This window comes from Hydra vulgaris, chromosome 01 (genome assembly GCF_038396675.1).
Source record: "Hydra vulgaris chromosome 01, alternate assembly HydraT2T_AEP".
Classification (NCBI taxonomy): Eukaryota; Metazoa; Cnidaria; class Hydrozoa; order Anthoathecata; family Hydridae; genus Hydra; species Hydra vulgaris.
Genome location: NC_088920.1, coordinates 56,860,857 through 56,877,269, shown reverse-complemented (window position 1 = coordinate 56,877,269; position 16,413 = coordinate 56,860,857). Strand labels below are relative to the sequence as shown.

General features: G+C 27.2%; 1 protein-coding gene across 2 annotated transcripts in view; it reads right to left on the bottom strand.

Annotated features, from left to right (window-relative positions):
* LOC101240432 (mediator of RNA polymerase II transcription subunit 12-like protein) overlaps window positions 1-16,413 on the bottom strand; it is a 118,031-nt gene that overhangs the window by 93,566 nt on the left and 8,052 nt on the right. For both annotated transcript variants that reach the window (XM_065788741.1, XM_065788742.1), the window contains exons 4-10: window positions 16,300-16,404; window positions 12,859-12,942; window positions 6,548-6,634; window positions 6,359-6,431; window positions 2,679-2,830; window positions 2,239-2,352; window positions 430-557 (exon numbers count right to left, since the gene is read on the bottom strand). In XM_065788741.1, the coding sequence (XP_065644813.1) occupies window positions 430-557; window positions 2,239-2,352; window positions 2,679-2,830; window positions 6,359-6,431; window positions 6,548-6,634; window positions 12,859-12,942; window positions 16,300-16,404 (743 nt within the window). The remainder of the gene's footprint in view (window positions 1-429; window positions 558-2,238; window positions 2,353-2,678; window positions 2,831-6,358; window positions 6,432-6,547; window positions 6,635-12,858; window positions 12,943-16,299; window positions 16,405-16,413) is intronic.

The following is a 16,413-nucleotide window of genomic DNA, read 5'->3' as shown; positions in this document are numbered from 1 at the left end:
GCTCAACTCCATTATTTTCGGAGAATTTATGAAATGATAAAAAGTAAGTCCACTTAATCTTCAGAGTTTAAAAAGTAATTAAACTGTTAAATGATATAAATAAATTTATATAAAAATTTAAAAGACTGATAATTTAAAAATGTTTTTTTACAATGATAAATTTAGTTTTTTTCCTTAAATAATTATGATTAACTTATGATTATGTATTTTATCTTATGATTATGTATTTTATCCTAGGATTATGTATTTCATTTTATGATTATGTATTTTATCTTATGATTATGTATAAATATTTCAAACCTATAAATAAAACTTTAACCTAAAATATTAATAACTTTTTAAATTAAACTAATTTAAAACATTTAATATTGTTCATTTGGGATTTGGAAGTTTTATAATTACTTCAAATAAGTTAAAAAAAATTTTTACATTTTGCTTAAATTTTCCTCTCCACATTTTAACAGCACCGTAGATGAGCTGAGATCGTTTAACTTTAAAATACAATGACTTGCTAATAGACGAGCCAGAATTTGACTTTTCAAAATTGTTTCCAAATGCTGATTATGTAAAAGTAAAAGAAGATATTATTATAATACTATGGTTATAATTTTTATATAAAAAGCAAGACCAGAATAAAATAACTTTTTTTTTTGCTTTTAATTTAAAGATTGCCAGCCCAAAATGAAACTGATAGTTGATGTATGTCTATGCAAATTGAGTTTACTTTGCTGGGCCCATGGCTACATCAGTCAATGTATGTACATTTAGCATAAAAATAAAAATAAAGAAAAAAGTAAAAATAAGGGTTAAAAGATATAAAATAATATTAAAAAAAAACTATATCAAGAAATACATATTATTGCAGTTTTTAAAAACAATAAAAATTTAATGTACTTTCAGAACTATTTTAAATGGTTTCAGGTTTCATTAAAAAGTTGTTTTAACATTAAAATAACAAAAAAATAATGAACACAATTTTCTTTTAAATATGGCAAAACAAATATAATCCTTTAATCCAAAATATTAACTAGAATATGTGTAAAATAATTAAATCGATAGAGAAAATGAAATGACTTCAGAAGAAATAAAAGAATATTATTCTATTTCAACTGGAGGAGCAAGAAAAACCTATGAAAAGTATAAAAATAAAGACACATGTACACAATATACTTAATAGGTTGAACACCAGTAATATATATTTTTATTAATGGAAACTAATCTTGTATCAAATATGGACATTTTATTGGTAGTTTTAACAAATAAATATTAAATGTAAAAAAAGAGAAAATATTAACAATATGAAAATCTAACTAAAAATCAAAACTAAAAATCAAAACATTTTTCATCACATTAAAAACTGTTTGTTTCACGTTTGTGTAATTTTAATGAGCTTTCGTAATGCCAATTTCTAATCTAAATGATATTAAGGAAGAGTTTAGGAAATTTTTTACAACCGCATCCCTTTCCTGACATTAACTAGTTTTTTAGATCAGGACTGAGTATTTTTATCAATAATACCATTTTATCAGATGGTACCATTTATACATCATCATCATCATCCAATTATACATCATCATCTCAGATGGTACCATTTATAGATCATCATATTGAATGGTACCATCTTGGATGGTGCCATCTTAGATGATACCCTCTTGGATGGTACCCTCTTGGATGGTACCCCCTTGGATGGTACCCTCTTGAATGGTACCCTTTTGAATGGTGCCCTCTTGGATGGTTCCCTCTTGGATGGTACACTCTTGGATGGTACCCTCTTGGATGGTATTATCCAAGATAGTACCATCCAAGATTTACAAGCTCCTACTCTTCTCCTACTCTTCTCCTACCCTTACCCATATCTAAATTGGAGGTTTCATATCAATGTTTTCTTTCTCCAAAGTGAGTTACTTACACCACAGTTAAGGAGTCTCACCTGTCCCATATAAAGCATGAGTGACCTGAGTGACATGACTTGGATATATTATACATGCATAATATATACAAATGAGTAATATATATTTAATGTATATTTATATGTTAACAGAATTAAAAATTAAATGAATCTAAATTTAAAAATAAGATTTCACATTTCATAAGCCTAATTTCTTTTGTAAGAACTATAACAACTTTAAATTGTAATTTATTCTTGTATAAACAGTATTAATTTTATTTATTATATTTAATTATTAATGATTAATAATTTAGTACTAATTTTACTATATTCCACAACTTAAAACTTACTCGAAGAATTAAAGGTAGAATATATTTAAGCAATGTATCATCTTTATTTGATTTGAACTTATCAATTAACTCCACCATCCAATTGAAAAACTCATGCTTGTCAAGGAGCTCCTCCTAAATAGAGTTATAACTAATTAATTTTTAAAACTTAATACATTACACAAATAACATCCTACCATAATGTTTTCATGTAAAATATAAAAATAATTTGATTAAAAAAGATCACTGCACTCACATCACTACCAAGTATCTATCACTGCACTCACATCACTACCAAGTACATCAAAATAGCAAAATAATACACCAAAGCCAATAAATCATTTTGCATACAAACACATGTGAACACAAAATGATACAAATATAAAATCCAAAACAAAATTGAAATTGATTATTGTGCTATATTCTGACCAAAGCGCTGATAATGAACAAAATTAACCTACTTCTATCATCCACTCAGCAAGTTGAATAACATATGACCAATTCTTTGATGCGATTTCGATATCAGACTTTTGAGTCATATAAGATTGAATAAACTGTTCTGAAAGTTTCATTAACTGATCATGTAAAAACTTGATAATTGCAAATGTCCATTCTAAAAAAATTCTATTAAAAATAAATAAATTGTTATTTTATAACAATTTATTTATTATAAATTAGGTGTTAATATTAAGTTCAAAATTGAACTAGTTAACAAACTTTTTTTGCTTGGTGTCATTATTAACAGCAAATTGCATTTTACCTAACACATAAAAGAGATAAAAGCAAAACCATAAAACAAATTATTTTCAATTACTAATATATTTGGTCTAGCCCAAAGTTGTTAACAAGGCCAAAAATAGCAATGCCAAGATCAAGACCGAGGCCACATGTTCGAAGGTCAAGGCTAAAATTTTCAAGACCAAGGCCAAGAGTTTCAAGACCAAGACCAAAGCCAAGAGTTTCAAGGCCAAGGCCTACGCAAACATTTTCAAAGCCAAAGGCTTAAATTTTGGCCTTATGTTAAGGCCAATTGTTAACAAAACTGCAGGTAGCAAGTGCTGTTACAATAAAACCACATGTTTTTTTGTTTTGTTTTTTTTAAACATCTTTGCTTCCAACAAAGCTGCAAGCAACCACTAATTAAAGTTGGAAGTTACTAAAAGAGAAAAGATGAAGATTGTAGAGCAATAACGATTGACAGACGACTTAAAGGATTGCAAATTATATGAATCAGGAAAGCAAGATGAAGGAAGCAACTAGACGAATAAGCATTTTTGAAGCACTTAAGAACAGTCACAGAAAAAGGATGAGACTTAATTGAATGACGAGTAACACGAGAGTGAATTTTAGTAGATGGCACAAGAGACGCTAGCTCTTTAGAGCAGTGCCCATTATAGTATTTGTAGAAAAGAGAAAGAGAAGCAACATTACGACGATGTGATAATGGTTGGAGGTTGGCTGCAAGAGCAGGTCCAACTATGTTTACAATGCGTTTTTGCACCTTATCTAAAAGAGAAAGGATATCATTAGAAGATCCACCCCAGATATGGCAACAGTATTCCATATAAGGCCGGATTTGAGATTTATAGAGATAGAGAATAGAATCCGAAGTAAGAAAGTGTCAAGCTCAATAAAGAGATGCAACTTTAGCAAATGCTAATTTTGCAACTGATTTGATATATGGTTTCCAAGAAAGATCGGAAGTAAGAGTTAATCCTAGAAGATGAAGAGTAGATGACTCATCGAGTACATCACCGTTCATAAATATGGGAAATACATGTTATGAAGTTATACCAAGGTTATGCGCAGAATTCAATGAAGTCAGTAAGAAAATATATTTGGAGATAATACAAAAGCCAAAAACAAAAATACATAAAAAAACAATAATAAAACTATTAATTCAGGCAACAAATCAGACATTAGAGCTCTATTTTTGGTAAAGAGCTTTAAAATCTGAGGTGTAACACTATTTTGAGTAGATGTCAGAGTGGTTTCTGGTGTTGTTCTTGTGCAAATCTTTGATAGTTCAGTGACAAAACTATCAAAGAAGGATAATTAAATTATTTCTTCTTGATTCAAACTCAGATTTTATGAATAAAATTATTAAAAAAACTCTATTAAATATACATAACTAACAACTTTTTTAAACAGATTTAGATAAGTTGAATAAAAACAGTATAAATAAATAAAAAAAACTTTATAATAAATTATAATTTAAATATAATAAAAAATTATTTTAATTAAAAAACTTTTAAAATTCTGTTTTGAATTTTAATAAAAATTCACGTGTATAAATCTTTTTTAAATTTTGAAATGTTTCAACTAATAAAAAACGTTAAAATAAATCATGCAGCCTAATATATGGATCAGTATTTTAAACTTTTTATGTAAATTTATTTATATCATTTAACAATTTCATTACTTTTTATATTCTGAAGATTCAAAGTTTGTTAATAATTTTTCAAAACATTTATACTACCTAACTTTAATTACTATGGTAATATGGTACTATGGTTACTATGGTATGGGTTCCCAAAGAAAAGCATACAAAAAAAATTTATTCTTTGTTGCATATTTATTAAAACTAGGAAAAAAAGTTTTAGTTTCAAATCCAGACATAAAGAACTAATTTTATGTTTATTTTAGAGATTTCATTTTTTCTTCAGAACAATAAAATAGATTAAAAAATAGTTAGGTGCAGCAACTTGTTTTAAAACTGAAAAGCAACTTGTTTAAAACTGTTTTTTAATGACTAACTGAACATTAGATTTAAAAAATAAATTAAAACTATTTATGAAACTCAATTTAAAAACAATAGAATGTGAAATATGAAAAATTTGTTGTTCTTTTTTAAAAAGAATTGTCTTTGAAATGTTTATTTAGAGTAATTTTAATTTTTGTTTGCTGGCAATTAAGAGTTAATTGTTTTAATAATAAATGAACGTAAATAAAAATTTCAGTTTTAATAACAACATAGTAATTGCACAAATTTTACTTTAGAATGAAGTTGAGTCTTTAGCTCGCTATTTTATTTTACTTTAGGAAAACAAAAAAATGAAACAAAAACTTTTTCAGAAAGTTTTGTTTCTCTTCATATTCTTTTTGACTTTAATAATAATAAAAATTACAATTACAAAAACTTTAAAAAGTTTTAGTTATTTTTAAACTTCAGTGTCTTTAATTTTTAAAAAAATCCTTAGTAAATGTAACTTATTTAATGTTCAAATTTTTTTAATAATATATTTTTTTTATAACATATTTTTTTAAATGTATTCTGTCAAATAGAGTGTTCAATGTTTTTAAAATAACAAACAAATAAAAAATTAGTAGAAATCACTTTTACATTTTTTTTACTTTACACAATGATTCACTAATAAAGTAGAGTTGCTAGCTCTTGGCCTTGCCTAAAACCAAAAATAAAGGCCTTCACCTTGAAACTCTTGGTCTGGCCTTGAAAATTTTGGCCTCGGACTCTACTATAGAATATATAGATCAGGAATTGCTTACTCTTTACGGTTATTTTTATAGCATACAGCTTTTTCAGAAAAAGAAGAAAAAACGAAGAATAATGAAACAAAAGAATACTGCCCCAGCCAAACCCTCAGTCAATGTAGCGACGCTCCTTTGTGGCATCAGGCTATAAAATGTTCAATGTATGTATTGAAGCCATTGACAGCAGGCTATATAAGTATAACATTACACGGCTTATCTAAACACGCATTTATAACACCATCAATAAAATTTCTTAATAACCAAGATAATTGTCTATAAATACATATATAAGGTCAGGTAAACAAAAAAAAACCAATTGCTTTTGCTCAGCATTTTTGGAGTAATTGTTCAGCTTTTTGGAATAATTGTTCATCTTAATGTGAATAAAAATTTCACCAAACTCGCTCAAATTTTTATTCACCTAAAGCTAAGCAATTTACTCCAAAAATGCTGAGTAAGTGCTCAGCTTAATGTGAATAAAAATTTGAGCAAAATCGCTGAAGTTTTTATTCACGTAAAGCTAACCAATTAATGAGTAAAAGCAATTGCTTTTTTTTACCTGGCCTATAGTATAAATAATAAATGAAGTATAGGTATTAGAAATTGATTCAACAAGATTGCACAAAACTGTAATATGGATCAATATTACCTGGATATGGATCAATATTAACACGTTTTTTCATTTTGCATTCAGCAGTAGCAACTTGATGGGCATAGGTGATCTAGCAAAAAATCTTTGTAAAAACTAAACATTTACTATAATATAAAAAATTAAAAATTTTATTTAAAAAATGTATATATATTTATTAGATTATTATTTATCTTTATTATGTTATACCTTTATGAACCAGGTTGCTTTTAACATAGGGACCCCAAATTCTGCAAGACACAAAAAGATTTCTTCCTTTTTGTTAAATATAGGAACCTAAAATAAAACACCTATTATTAATGATTAGATAAAAGATTTAACAACCTTAGTAACTCTAGCTACAAGTAATCCTATCTACAAAATACAAGGCTAATATCTTCCTTATAGTTGCTCATAGACATGAGTAACATGTTGCATTAAATTTATATCAGGAAATAATCAGGATCATCATAAACATCCTTCTTGTACTGGATTACATGTTTCTGGTAACATGTAATCCAGTACAACCTACCATGTGTCCTGTTGTCTTGTAGGACTTGCTTTACTAAGCCAAGGCTAGAACAAGTTAACTCTGACTTTAAATATACTCCTGCCTTGAGGCTTTTAGTTTTGTTAAGCATAAAGATGGCATCTCAATAAAAAGAACCATCTTGGGCAGACATTAACTGCCATGGGCTACAGTCTACCCTAGACAAATACTTTTAGGCTAAGCAGAATATTTCTGTTGACCAGACTTGTACTCTTCTCCATTTTATAGGCTGGCATAGATGTTAGGGTACACCTTAAAATTCAACTTAACAGTTCTGGGGCTAACTGGTTGTAAAATTTTCCTATCTTTGTGATTGCTCTCAGAGAAGCTGATTACATTAACAGCAGTAAAACATCAAAGTATTACCAGCAACATGTTGCCTATAGATAGTGGCCCATGGTTACCTGTTTTTGATGTGCATAATTGAGGCACATTGTTTCAACATTTAAGCAGGAATGAGGCAAGTGCATAGCTTATTGCTGAATATATAACTTATTACTGGGTGAAGTGTTGAGGAAGTGAAGAGTGAAGTGTCGAGAAAGTGAAGGGTGACGTGTCAAGTTAACTTTAATTTTAAAACATAGCTGTAGTACCTAAAAATTTATGACCATTTTTGGCCTTTAAAGTGACTTTTTTTCTGTTGAATCTTACCTCTTTCAAAATTCACCAGACCTGCTTGCTCTTTGGGAGACTAATTTAAACTCAATAGTTTCAACTTTGGATCTGGGTATTAATGGCTATTACACTTTGACTTGTTAAGACTCCAACAGCCAAATGCTTAGCTAGGGCATATACTTACATATGAAATTACTAATTTGTCATGAAATCAGGTTTGAATCCTAGTTATTTTTTGCGCTTTAAATTAGCATATATTTCTCAATTGCTTTTATCTTTGTTTTTTATCTTTCTCCTTCTTTCCAAGACTGCAAACTTTACAAGGTTACTGCCGATCAAATTGATAGAAAAATTTTACAACCAGTTAGCCCCAGAACTATTAAGTTGAACTTTAAGCTGTACCCTAACATCTATGCCAGCCTATAAAATGGAGAAGAGTTTGAGGCTGGTCAACAGAAATGTTCTGCTTAGCCTAAAAGTATGTCTAGGGCAGACTGTAGCACATGGCAGTTAATGTCTGCCCAAGATGGTTCTTTTTATTGAGATACCATCTTTATGCTTAACAAAACTATTTCTTAATCTATTGAACAATACTTTTGTTATTGGTCAATTTAATAGTCATCACACTGAATAGATAGTACCACTGACACTACTGACTCTAAAATTCAAATTTTTTATATTTCATTTTTTTTTCTTCTCATTTTTCATTCTTTTTTCAGATATTTAACTTTGTGACTCATTTCCAGACAATCCACTTACCTTCACTTCATGATTTGTGTCTTGTCTCTGACCCAAGCTTGTGCTCAGTTTTTCTTTATGTGGATTCATGCCATGCTAAATTCACTTGAACTTTTATCTAGTACTGTTTTTATATCAGCCCTCATCATCACACTTTTTACTATTCCAATAAAGTTAACTGAAACTCATTTTGTGATTTTCTTGGCTGATGTCTTTTACCTCTTGCTAAAAATGTGCCTTCTATGTAATCTCCTACATTCAGGCAGGTCAGAAGGCATTTATAAACTCTTATAAATGTCTTCAAGTCAACCCTTACTTTATCCCTTTATCACTTTAAACCTCACTTTATTCCAAAGTTTTATTCTTTTATGTGCAGCTGCTAAATCGTTATCATTTTTTTTCTTTATTTCACAAAAACTCTCTTGAAAATAAACATTTTTTTATAATTGTAAAAAATTGTCCTTGTATGAAATACTGTTGTTCTATTTGAATTGGCTCTTTCAATAATTTTTCTTCTCTTTTGGGCCCACTCTAGCTGCTAAGCAAAACAGCTTCTTGAGTCTCCTAAGAAGTCTTGGTAAAATTTTATTTGTTAAGGGGTTTATTTATTGTTTTTATCTTTTGACTGTTAGTATTATAGTTTATTCTTATTTTTGTGAAAATGGATCAGCTAATATTCTTAAAGTTTTCAGGTAGGTAAAATTTTAAACTTCTTATATAATATAGTTTATACAATATCTCAGCATTTTTGTTGTTGTTTTTTTGTGTGTTATTACAGTTAAGTTATATTTATTTTTTGTGTTTTATTATAGTTAAGTTATATTTATTTTTTGTGTTTTATTACAGTTGAGTTATATTTATTTTTTGTGTTTCATTATAGTTGAGTTATATTTATTTTGTGTGTTTTATTACAGTTTTTTAAATAAAGTTTTTTTCTTTTAGTTAAGTTTAGATATTTTCAGCGCATTTTTTAAGTGACAGGCCCGTAGGAACAAAAATTATATTGGGGGAGCAGTGCTGGTGACCTTTTTTTTTAAGTCATTTTTCTCCCAAAAATAGTCCTGGTCCCCGATCCACTACTGTGGGGGGGGCCAATACTACTGGATAGTTCAAATAGTAGTCGGTCACAAATTTTTGTCAAAGGAACTTACGCCGGAAATACGGATAACAAATTAGGTCTTTTCTATCCTTTTTCTTTTTATATCTTAATTTTTAATTGTTTGCTTTTTTCTAAAAACTAACTTCAAAATATCTTATTTGAAAAATTATTGGGGGGGGGGGGGCAATGCCCTTGCTGACCCCCCAGTTGCTATGGGCCTGAATGAGTCATAGAGTAATGTCTAAAAAAAATATTTTCCAGTTTTCTTCCTTTTCCATAAAAAGATGGAATAAGAAAAGTTTATTGTTGATGTAATCCAAGAACAAAAACGTGTGGCTTTGTGAGGGGAAATCTCATTTAAATAACATTTGTAAAACACTAGTTTTACTCCAACATAAGATTTGATCGATTTTTTTTTCAAAATTACACATAAACAGAATGGCAAGTACAAGTGCTAATGGAGATTCTTTAGCAACATCATCAATTTGGTCATAAACCTGTCCTTTAAGTGAAAAAGTGTTTGTGCTGTTGTGAAAAGAAAGAGTTTTTTTTTAATTACTTTTGTTGATTTTAAGATTTATATTATTTTTTTATAATGACATTGACAGCAATATCTATTATTTCTTGTAATGAAATGATGGCAAATAAGCTTGTGATATCAAAAGATACAAAAATATTGTTAAAAAGGTTCACTTTATTTACTTCTTTAACATAGGTAAAAGAATTTTTAAACAGAATTCAGATGGTATTAATGGAGATAATAATTCTCAAAGAAATCTAACAAAATGATTGTTATAAGTGCCAATAGATAATAGAATAGGTCAGAAACATATACTATGATTAAAAGACCTTAATTTGTACATTTTCAGAAGGTCATATATGCAAGCAAGACAAGAACCTGTAGGATAAATTTTATTATAACTCAAATTATCAAAGAAACCTTGACTTGTGAGTTTTCTTAAGAAGTTTCAAAGTTGTGTTTCCCTATTAATTGTGATGTCTTTTTAAAAGTGTTTAAATTTGGTTCATTATATTGGTACATCTGAATTTAATGTTTAGGTGGAATTGAAAAATTTAAACCATTTTTAAGAATATCTGACTCATCATCCAAAAGTTTATACAAAGAACAATTTATTTTGAAATTGGAAATTTAATTTAATAAAATAATTTTACCATTTATTATATTTTTTAACTTCTTCCCTGAACTTTTATAAACTTTTCTAATGAAGATAAATTAACTTTAAAATTGGCTTCAATTAGATTAACTTTCTTGCAAAATTGTAGTTTCTAGCTATTGCACTGCGGAATAATCTTTTCTATATTAAACAAGAATCCAATTTAGAAGCACCAGGTAATTTAAAACACACAATCTTTGGTAGAACTCCAAAAGTTCTACAGCTATTCAAAAACATAATATCTAAATTAGCTTTTTTAAAATGTAATTTTCTACCATACACTTTTTTTCCTTTTATTTTTTTTCAATCTCTCAATGAAGCTACTTTACTCAAACTATCCTCATTTTTAAAAAACCAAACAGAAACTGCAGCTTTACTGTTGAAATATTGTTTAAATCAGAATTGATGATATCTTGCGGAACTTGCCGAATCATAGTTAAACATTTTTTCAAAACATGAAGAAAAACAAACCAAAAGAAGAAATTACAATTTAAAAAAATTTATATTATAAAAATGTATTTGTAAATACGTATATAAAAAATAACAACAATATCGAAAAAAAAAGAAAAGAACTTTAACAACATTCATTTAAAAAAATAAAAGAGAAGAATTTTAACAACATTCATTTAAGAAAGTCAGTTTTGCAAAATGTTACAAAGAAGATTTTTCTTATACACTAATATTCTTAATAAATATAATAATACACCCTGTATTATTATACTTATTAAGAATATTAGTGTACCCTGTGCTAAAAAAAATTTTGAAGCTGCTCAAAGGAGCTATTATCTCTAGTTCCACTAACTTTTATTTGTCTAGTTTTTTTCCCTGCACTTTAACCTTTTAGAACACTCTCCCGTCTTCATGTTTTCCTGACTCATGCTACCTACAACTTTTCAAGTCTTCTGTCAACCGTTTCCTTGCTCTATAACTTGACTCTTTTTTTTTTTCTATTAACTCTCAACTTAATATTGGTTGCTTGCAGCCTTGTTGGGAGTGAATCAGAATATAAAAAAAATAATAATAATAAAAATAAGTAATTAATTAACCGAAATCATTGAATTAGGTCTCATTTAAAACAACAAAATTAGACCTTAATCTAGAAAAAGAAAACTTTTGGGACTTAGTTTCAACATTAAAAGTTGAAAAAAATCAAAATTTAAGAAATAATAAGTTGAATTTACAAACAGAAATAATAAAAAGTTCAACTCGCTTTTTTTTATTACAAGAAAAATGTAAAAAAATATGTAGATAAGAGATTTTTTTTATTTTTTATTTTTGTTAATTTAATAAACAACAATTTATTTTATTTTTTTATTAGTGTAATTGCAGTAATAGCAAAATTTATTTTCTTAAATATAATATAATAATTTATTTCCTTATAATAATATATTTCCTTATAATAGTAAGCATTATTTTATTATTTAAAAACATTGTTTATAAAAAAAATTAGACAATTATTGACTGATTTTTGTGAATGCAATAACACCAAAGTTAAAAGAAAAATTTTCATTAAATAACAATTTTCTTTATTCTTAAAAAAAATCCAAGTTTTTCTTCAAGCAAAGGTAAACGATATAATTATCATCATAAAATACATTATAAATGAATTTTCAAAAACGATATGATTAACATTATAAATAAATTTAGACAGCTGATACTAGTTGAAAAAACAGTTTGTTTGAGATTTAGTTATGGGCCTTTCTTCCTCATTCACAGTCTTCCTCCTGCCTTGTTAAACTCTTAGCCTTATGTTAAACTTGAAAATTTCTAAATAAATGACAGAAAATATATGTAGCTGTATAAAAGGATCATCATGGGTGTTAAAGCTCACAGAAGATCTCGAATGTCTGGTGCGCTTGTTGCAAAGATTTTAAAGGATGTCATACATTTGACACAATTGTAGCACAAATTATAAATATACATCCAGACTTTATGTTTGATCATCATAACAAAGCTAAACTTTTTAAACCAAGTATTTGTTTTTGCATTTGAACTGTTTATTTTAAAATGCTTTTCTTTGTTCAAGTAATTTAATGCGCGAACAGCTAACTTCCAACCACGAAAGAAAATAAAGAAAATAATTTCTGATCACGAAAGAAAAAATTTAATGCGCAAACAGCTAATTTCTAACGAAAGAAAAAAACCTCAGCCAATAAAATAAAAATCACCTCAAAAAAATAATTATAAAAAAATATATAATAAAAATTACCAAATTAAGTAAATGAATAGCAAAATATGACACTAAAAATAATTTTTAAACTGATAAAAAAAATTAAAAATCTCAATCTTGATAGATTGTAAGACATCTGATTTATTATTTGCCTCTATGAAATATAAAATTAACCTTTTTTGCAAGTAGACTTAATGGTTTATTAGCTGCTAAGTCTGTCATCCAAGATGTTACTTGAGATTTGTTTCTTGCAGTCACCTTTAAACAAAAATAAAATTATATATATATATATATATATATATATATATATATATATATATATATATATATATATATATATATATATATATATATATATATATATACATATATATATATATATATATATATATATATATATATATATATATATATATATATATATATAAAGATAAATATAAACATTTTTAATAAATGCTTTAATTTAAATGCTTTGATAAAAATAATAAAAAAGGTCAAAGTAGGCAAAACTAGATAAAAAATGGACCAAATGGATGACTGGAAACATTGGCCAACATATTGAAGTTTTAAATATTTGATTTCAAGAGAAGATTGTTTGTCTGAAGAAAAGTTGTTGAATGTATGATAAAACAACGTGTATTATCATTTTGAAAAAGACATTTTTAAAAAGTTATGATCAAATATTGAATAGAATGATTTGGCCTTCCCAGCCACCAGATCTCTTTATTTGGACTATTATTGGATTAATTAAAAATAATGTCAAAAACTAATGATGCAGAAGATGTGGAAAAAACTTATTAGTGAGTGGCATAAAATTGACTTCGACAAATTAAATAAGTCGTTAAGTAGAATGCTAAGAATATATAAAGCGATTATTGTAGCTAAGCTTGATTAAATAGGCAAGTAAATTATAAACTAATCTAATGGGGCTATTTATAAATTTTTAGGTAAACTTAGTAAATAGGAAGATATAATTTTCAGTTTTTCTCTCAATAGTAAGTAAAACTTTGATATCTTATAATGAAAAGTATGACCATTCAAACAAATATGGACCATAGTAACCTTCCAAGGAGATTCATGTGGTTTTTCGTCTTGTTTATCCACACATAAGTTTTTTATTTAGACAACTTGGTCACAGCTGTTTGCAAGTTTTATTATATTAAGCATTTCAAAACTTTGCAGAAAAAACTAAGTTTCAAAAAAAAAGAAAGAAAAACTAAAAAAAAAAGAAATCTTTTAAACTGTTTACTTCATATACGTAATGGTCGTTGTTTGAATCTGGCCACTATCCAATTTTTCATTGTTTTTCTTTCAAATCCTGCTGGTCATATATTTGGTTTGTAACCATTTATCTTTTTTGTATATAAAATATCTTTCTGTTTTTGAATGATACACATCTCTTCACATTCAGATTTCTTATACAATTTAAGCCTCTCGATGTATTTTCTAAGTAAGGCGCACACATATACATAGTTTTTAAGCTTTAATTATGCCATGCTGTCTACATATCACTTTATAATTTTTAAATCTATATTTATATCTTAAGTGGAACTTTTCCACATCATAATCTAAATATAATCACAACAACCATTATCTGGTAGGACTTTATTGATTTAATGTGTTTAAATATTCCCTTTTAAAAAAACAACCTTTTTTTTATTTGGTATGCTGTTGATAACAATTTACTTTTCCTCCTGACTCCATTTTCTATCTCTACAAATCTCTTATTTGCCCCTGTATGGAATACTGTTGTCATATTTGGGTTGGTTCTTCTAATGATGCTCTTTCTCTTCTAGACAAAGTTCAAAAACACATTGTAAACATAGTTAGACCAACTCTAACTGCTAAACTTTAGACTCTTTCCCATCGTAAAGTTGCTTCTCTTTCTCTTTTCCACAAATACTATCATGATCGCATTCTTTTTTATCTTCTTTTAAAATACAAATATGCATATATAAAATCAAAAAATTAAGATACTTACTGCATAATGTTGATCAGACCTAGGATTTTCCAGGAAGCTTGACAGTATAATGTTTAGTTAAGAAAAAAATAGCAATTAGGCTAACAATTTACTTTTAAGATGCAAAAATGTTCAAGAAGAGTTTATAGTCACTCTCGTTGACAAAGTTGTAACATCATGTTGTATTGCACATCATTACTACATTTAAATTATTGTTATTTTACTTCTCTGGAATACTGTTGTCATATTTGGTTCTTCTAATTTCTTTTTATTTCTTTGGTTCTTCTCGTTCTCTTCTAGACAAAGTCCAAAAACGCATTGTAAACGTAGTTCAATCCGCTCTATCTGCAGTTGAAATATAATATTTAGAAGCCAGGAAATTTGCTTTTGTGTTTTACAATATTTTTTACAGATTACACATAAAACAACAGTAGGTGTATCAGTAAGTGTAAAAGTGTAACAGTAGGTGTACAAAAGGTGTAAAAACAAATTGCAAGTTTTGAACTTAAACTTGAAGTAAATCTTAAAATATTAGAATCATACAAAGGGAGACACTCATCACTTGAATCAACTTCATTTTCAGAAAAAAAAGATATTTTGAACTGTGCCAATGGACCTAATAGATTTTAAAAAGTTTAATTATTTTTTTTATTTAATTAAGTTTAATAATTATTGTTTTAAGTTTAAGAAAATGTTTTATTATTTGTGCGCATTACAAATAGAATTGTTAAGGAGACTATGAAAAGCAATAAAAATTTGTTTTGCTGCTTTTAAAACTCCAAAAACAAAATCTTTAAAATAAACTTAAAATGTGTTATTATTCATAATAACACCATGTTTTGCAATATGGGATGATTCTGTTTACTCAGGGTGACTTTAGGCCTATAAACAAAACATATTTTAGGCCTATAAACAAAACTTATTTTAGAGAGAAATCATAAAAATATTGTATTTTTGCTTTTTCTATTGTGTATACAATAAAGATAAAGGTGTTTATTAAGTAGCTTTTTACAGTAAGCAGAAAATTTTACTGCGGTACAGACATCATTTCAAGATGACCTGACATGTGAGTTTTATTTTAGCTTAGAAAATTCCAACTGCACAGGACTCAATAAAGAGATTTTTTTAAATTATGTTTTCTACTTTTTTAAATGCACCCTTCCTCAAACTTGAAGCTCAGCTGATTTTGCTTTATTTTTATCCAATGTTAAACTAACACTTTTTTAATCAGAGTACATTACATGGATCAGAGTATTTTTTAATTATGAGTATTGCCACTCTTCAACTTCCCCCAATCCCTAGAATCAGTGTCTGGTCTTCAAGACAAAGCACCAATATCAGAAATGTGTCTTTGATGTAAGACAATACAATATAGGGCATCTAAATTAATCAATTTAAAATGGTTACATTATTTTAAATTGGTAACCAGAAACCTAAAAAACTAGAAAAGACTGAACTCAAAATCTGTTTAAGTAGACATTAGTTTAGTGAGCTTCAATCACTTGATGTATTTACTCATAATTCCAACTTCTTAAAAGTTGGAATTAAACTATAACTCCAACAATAATAATAAACAAATAAATAAACAAAACATTTAAATACATTTATAAAATAATAAACAAATAAATATTCATTAACGTTAAAACTATACTGACATGCCAAAAATGATCTTTAAGATTCAAAAGAACTTTCTTCCGTGAATCTTGAATTGTATTAATTTTTTGCTTTTGAGAAAGAATTTTGTTAAACTGGGCAGCAAACTAAAAAAA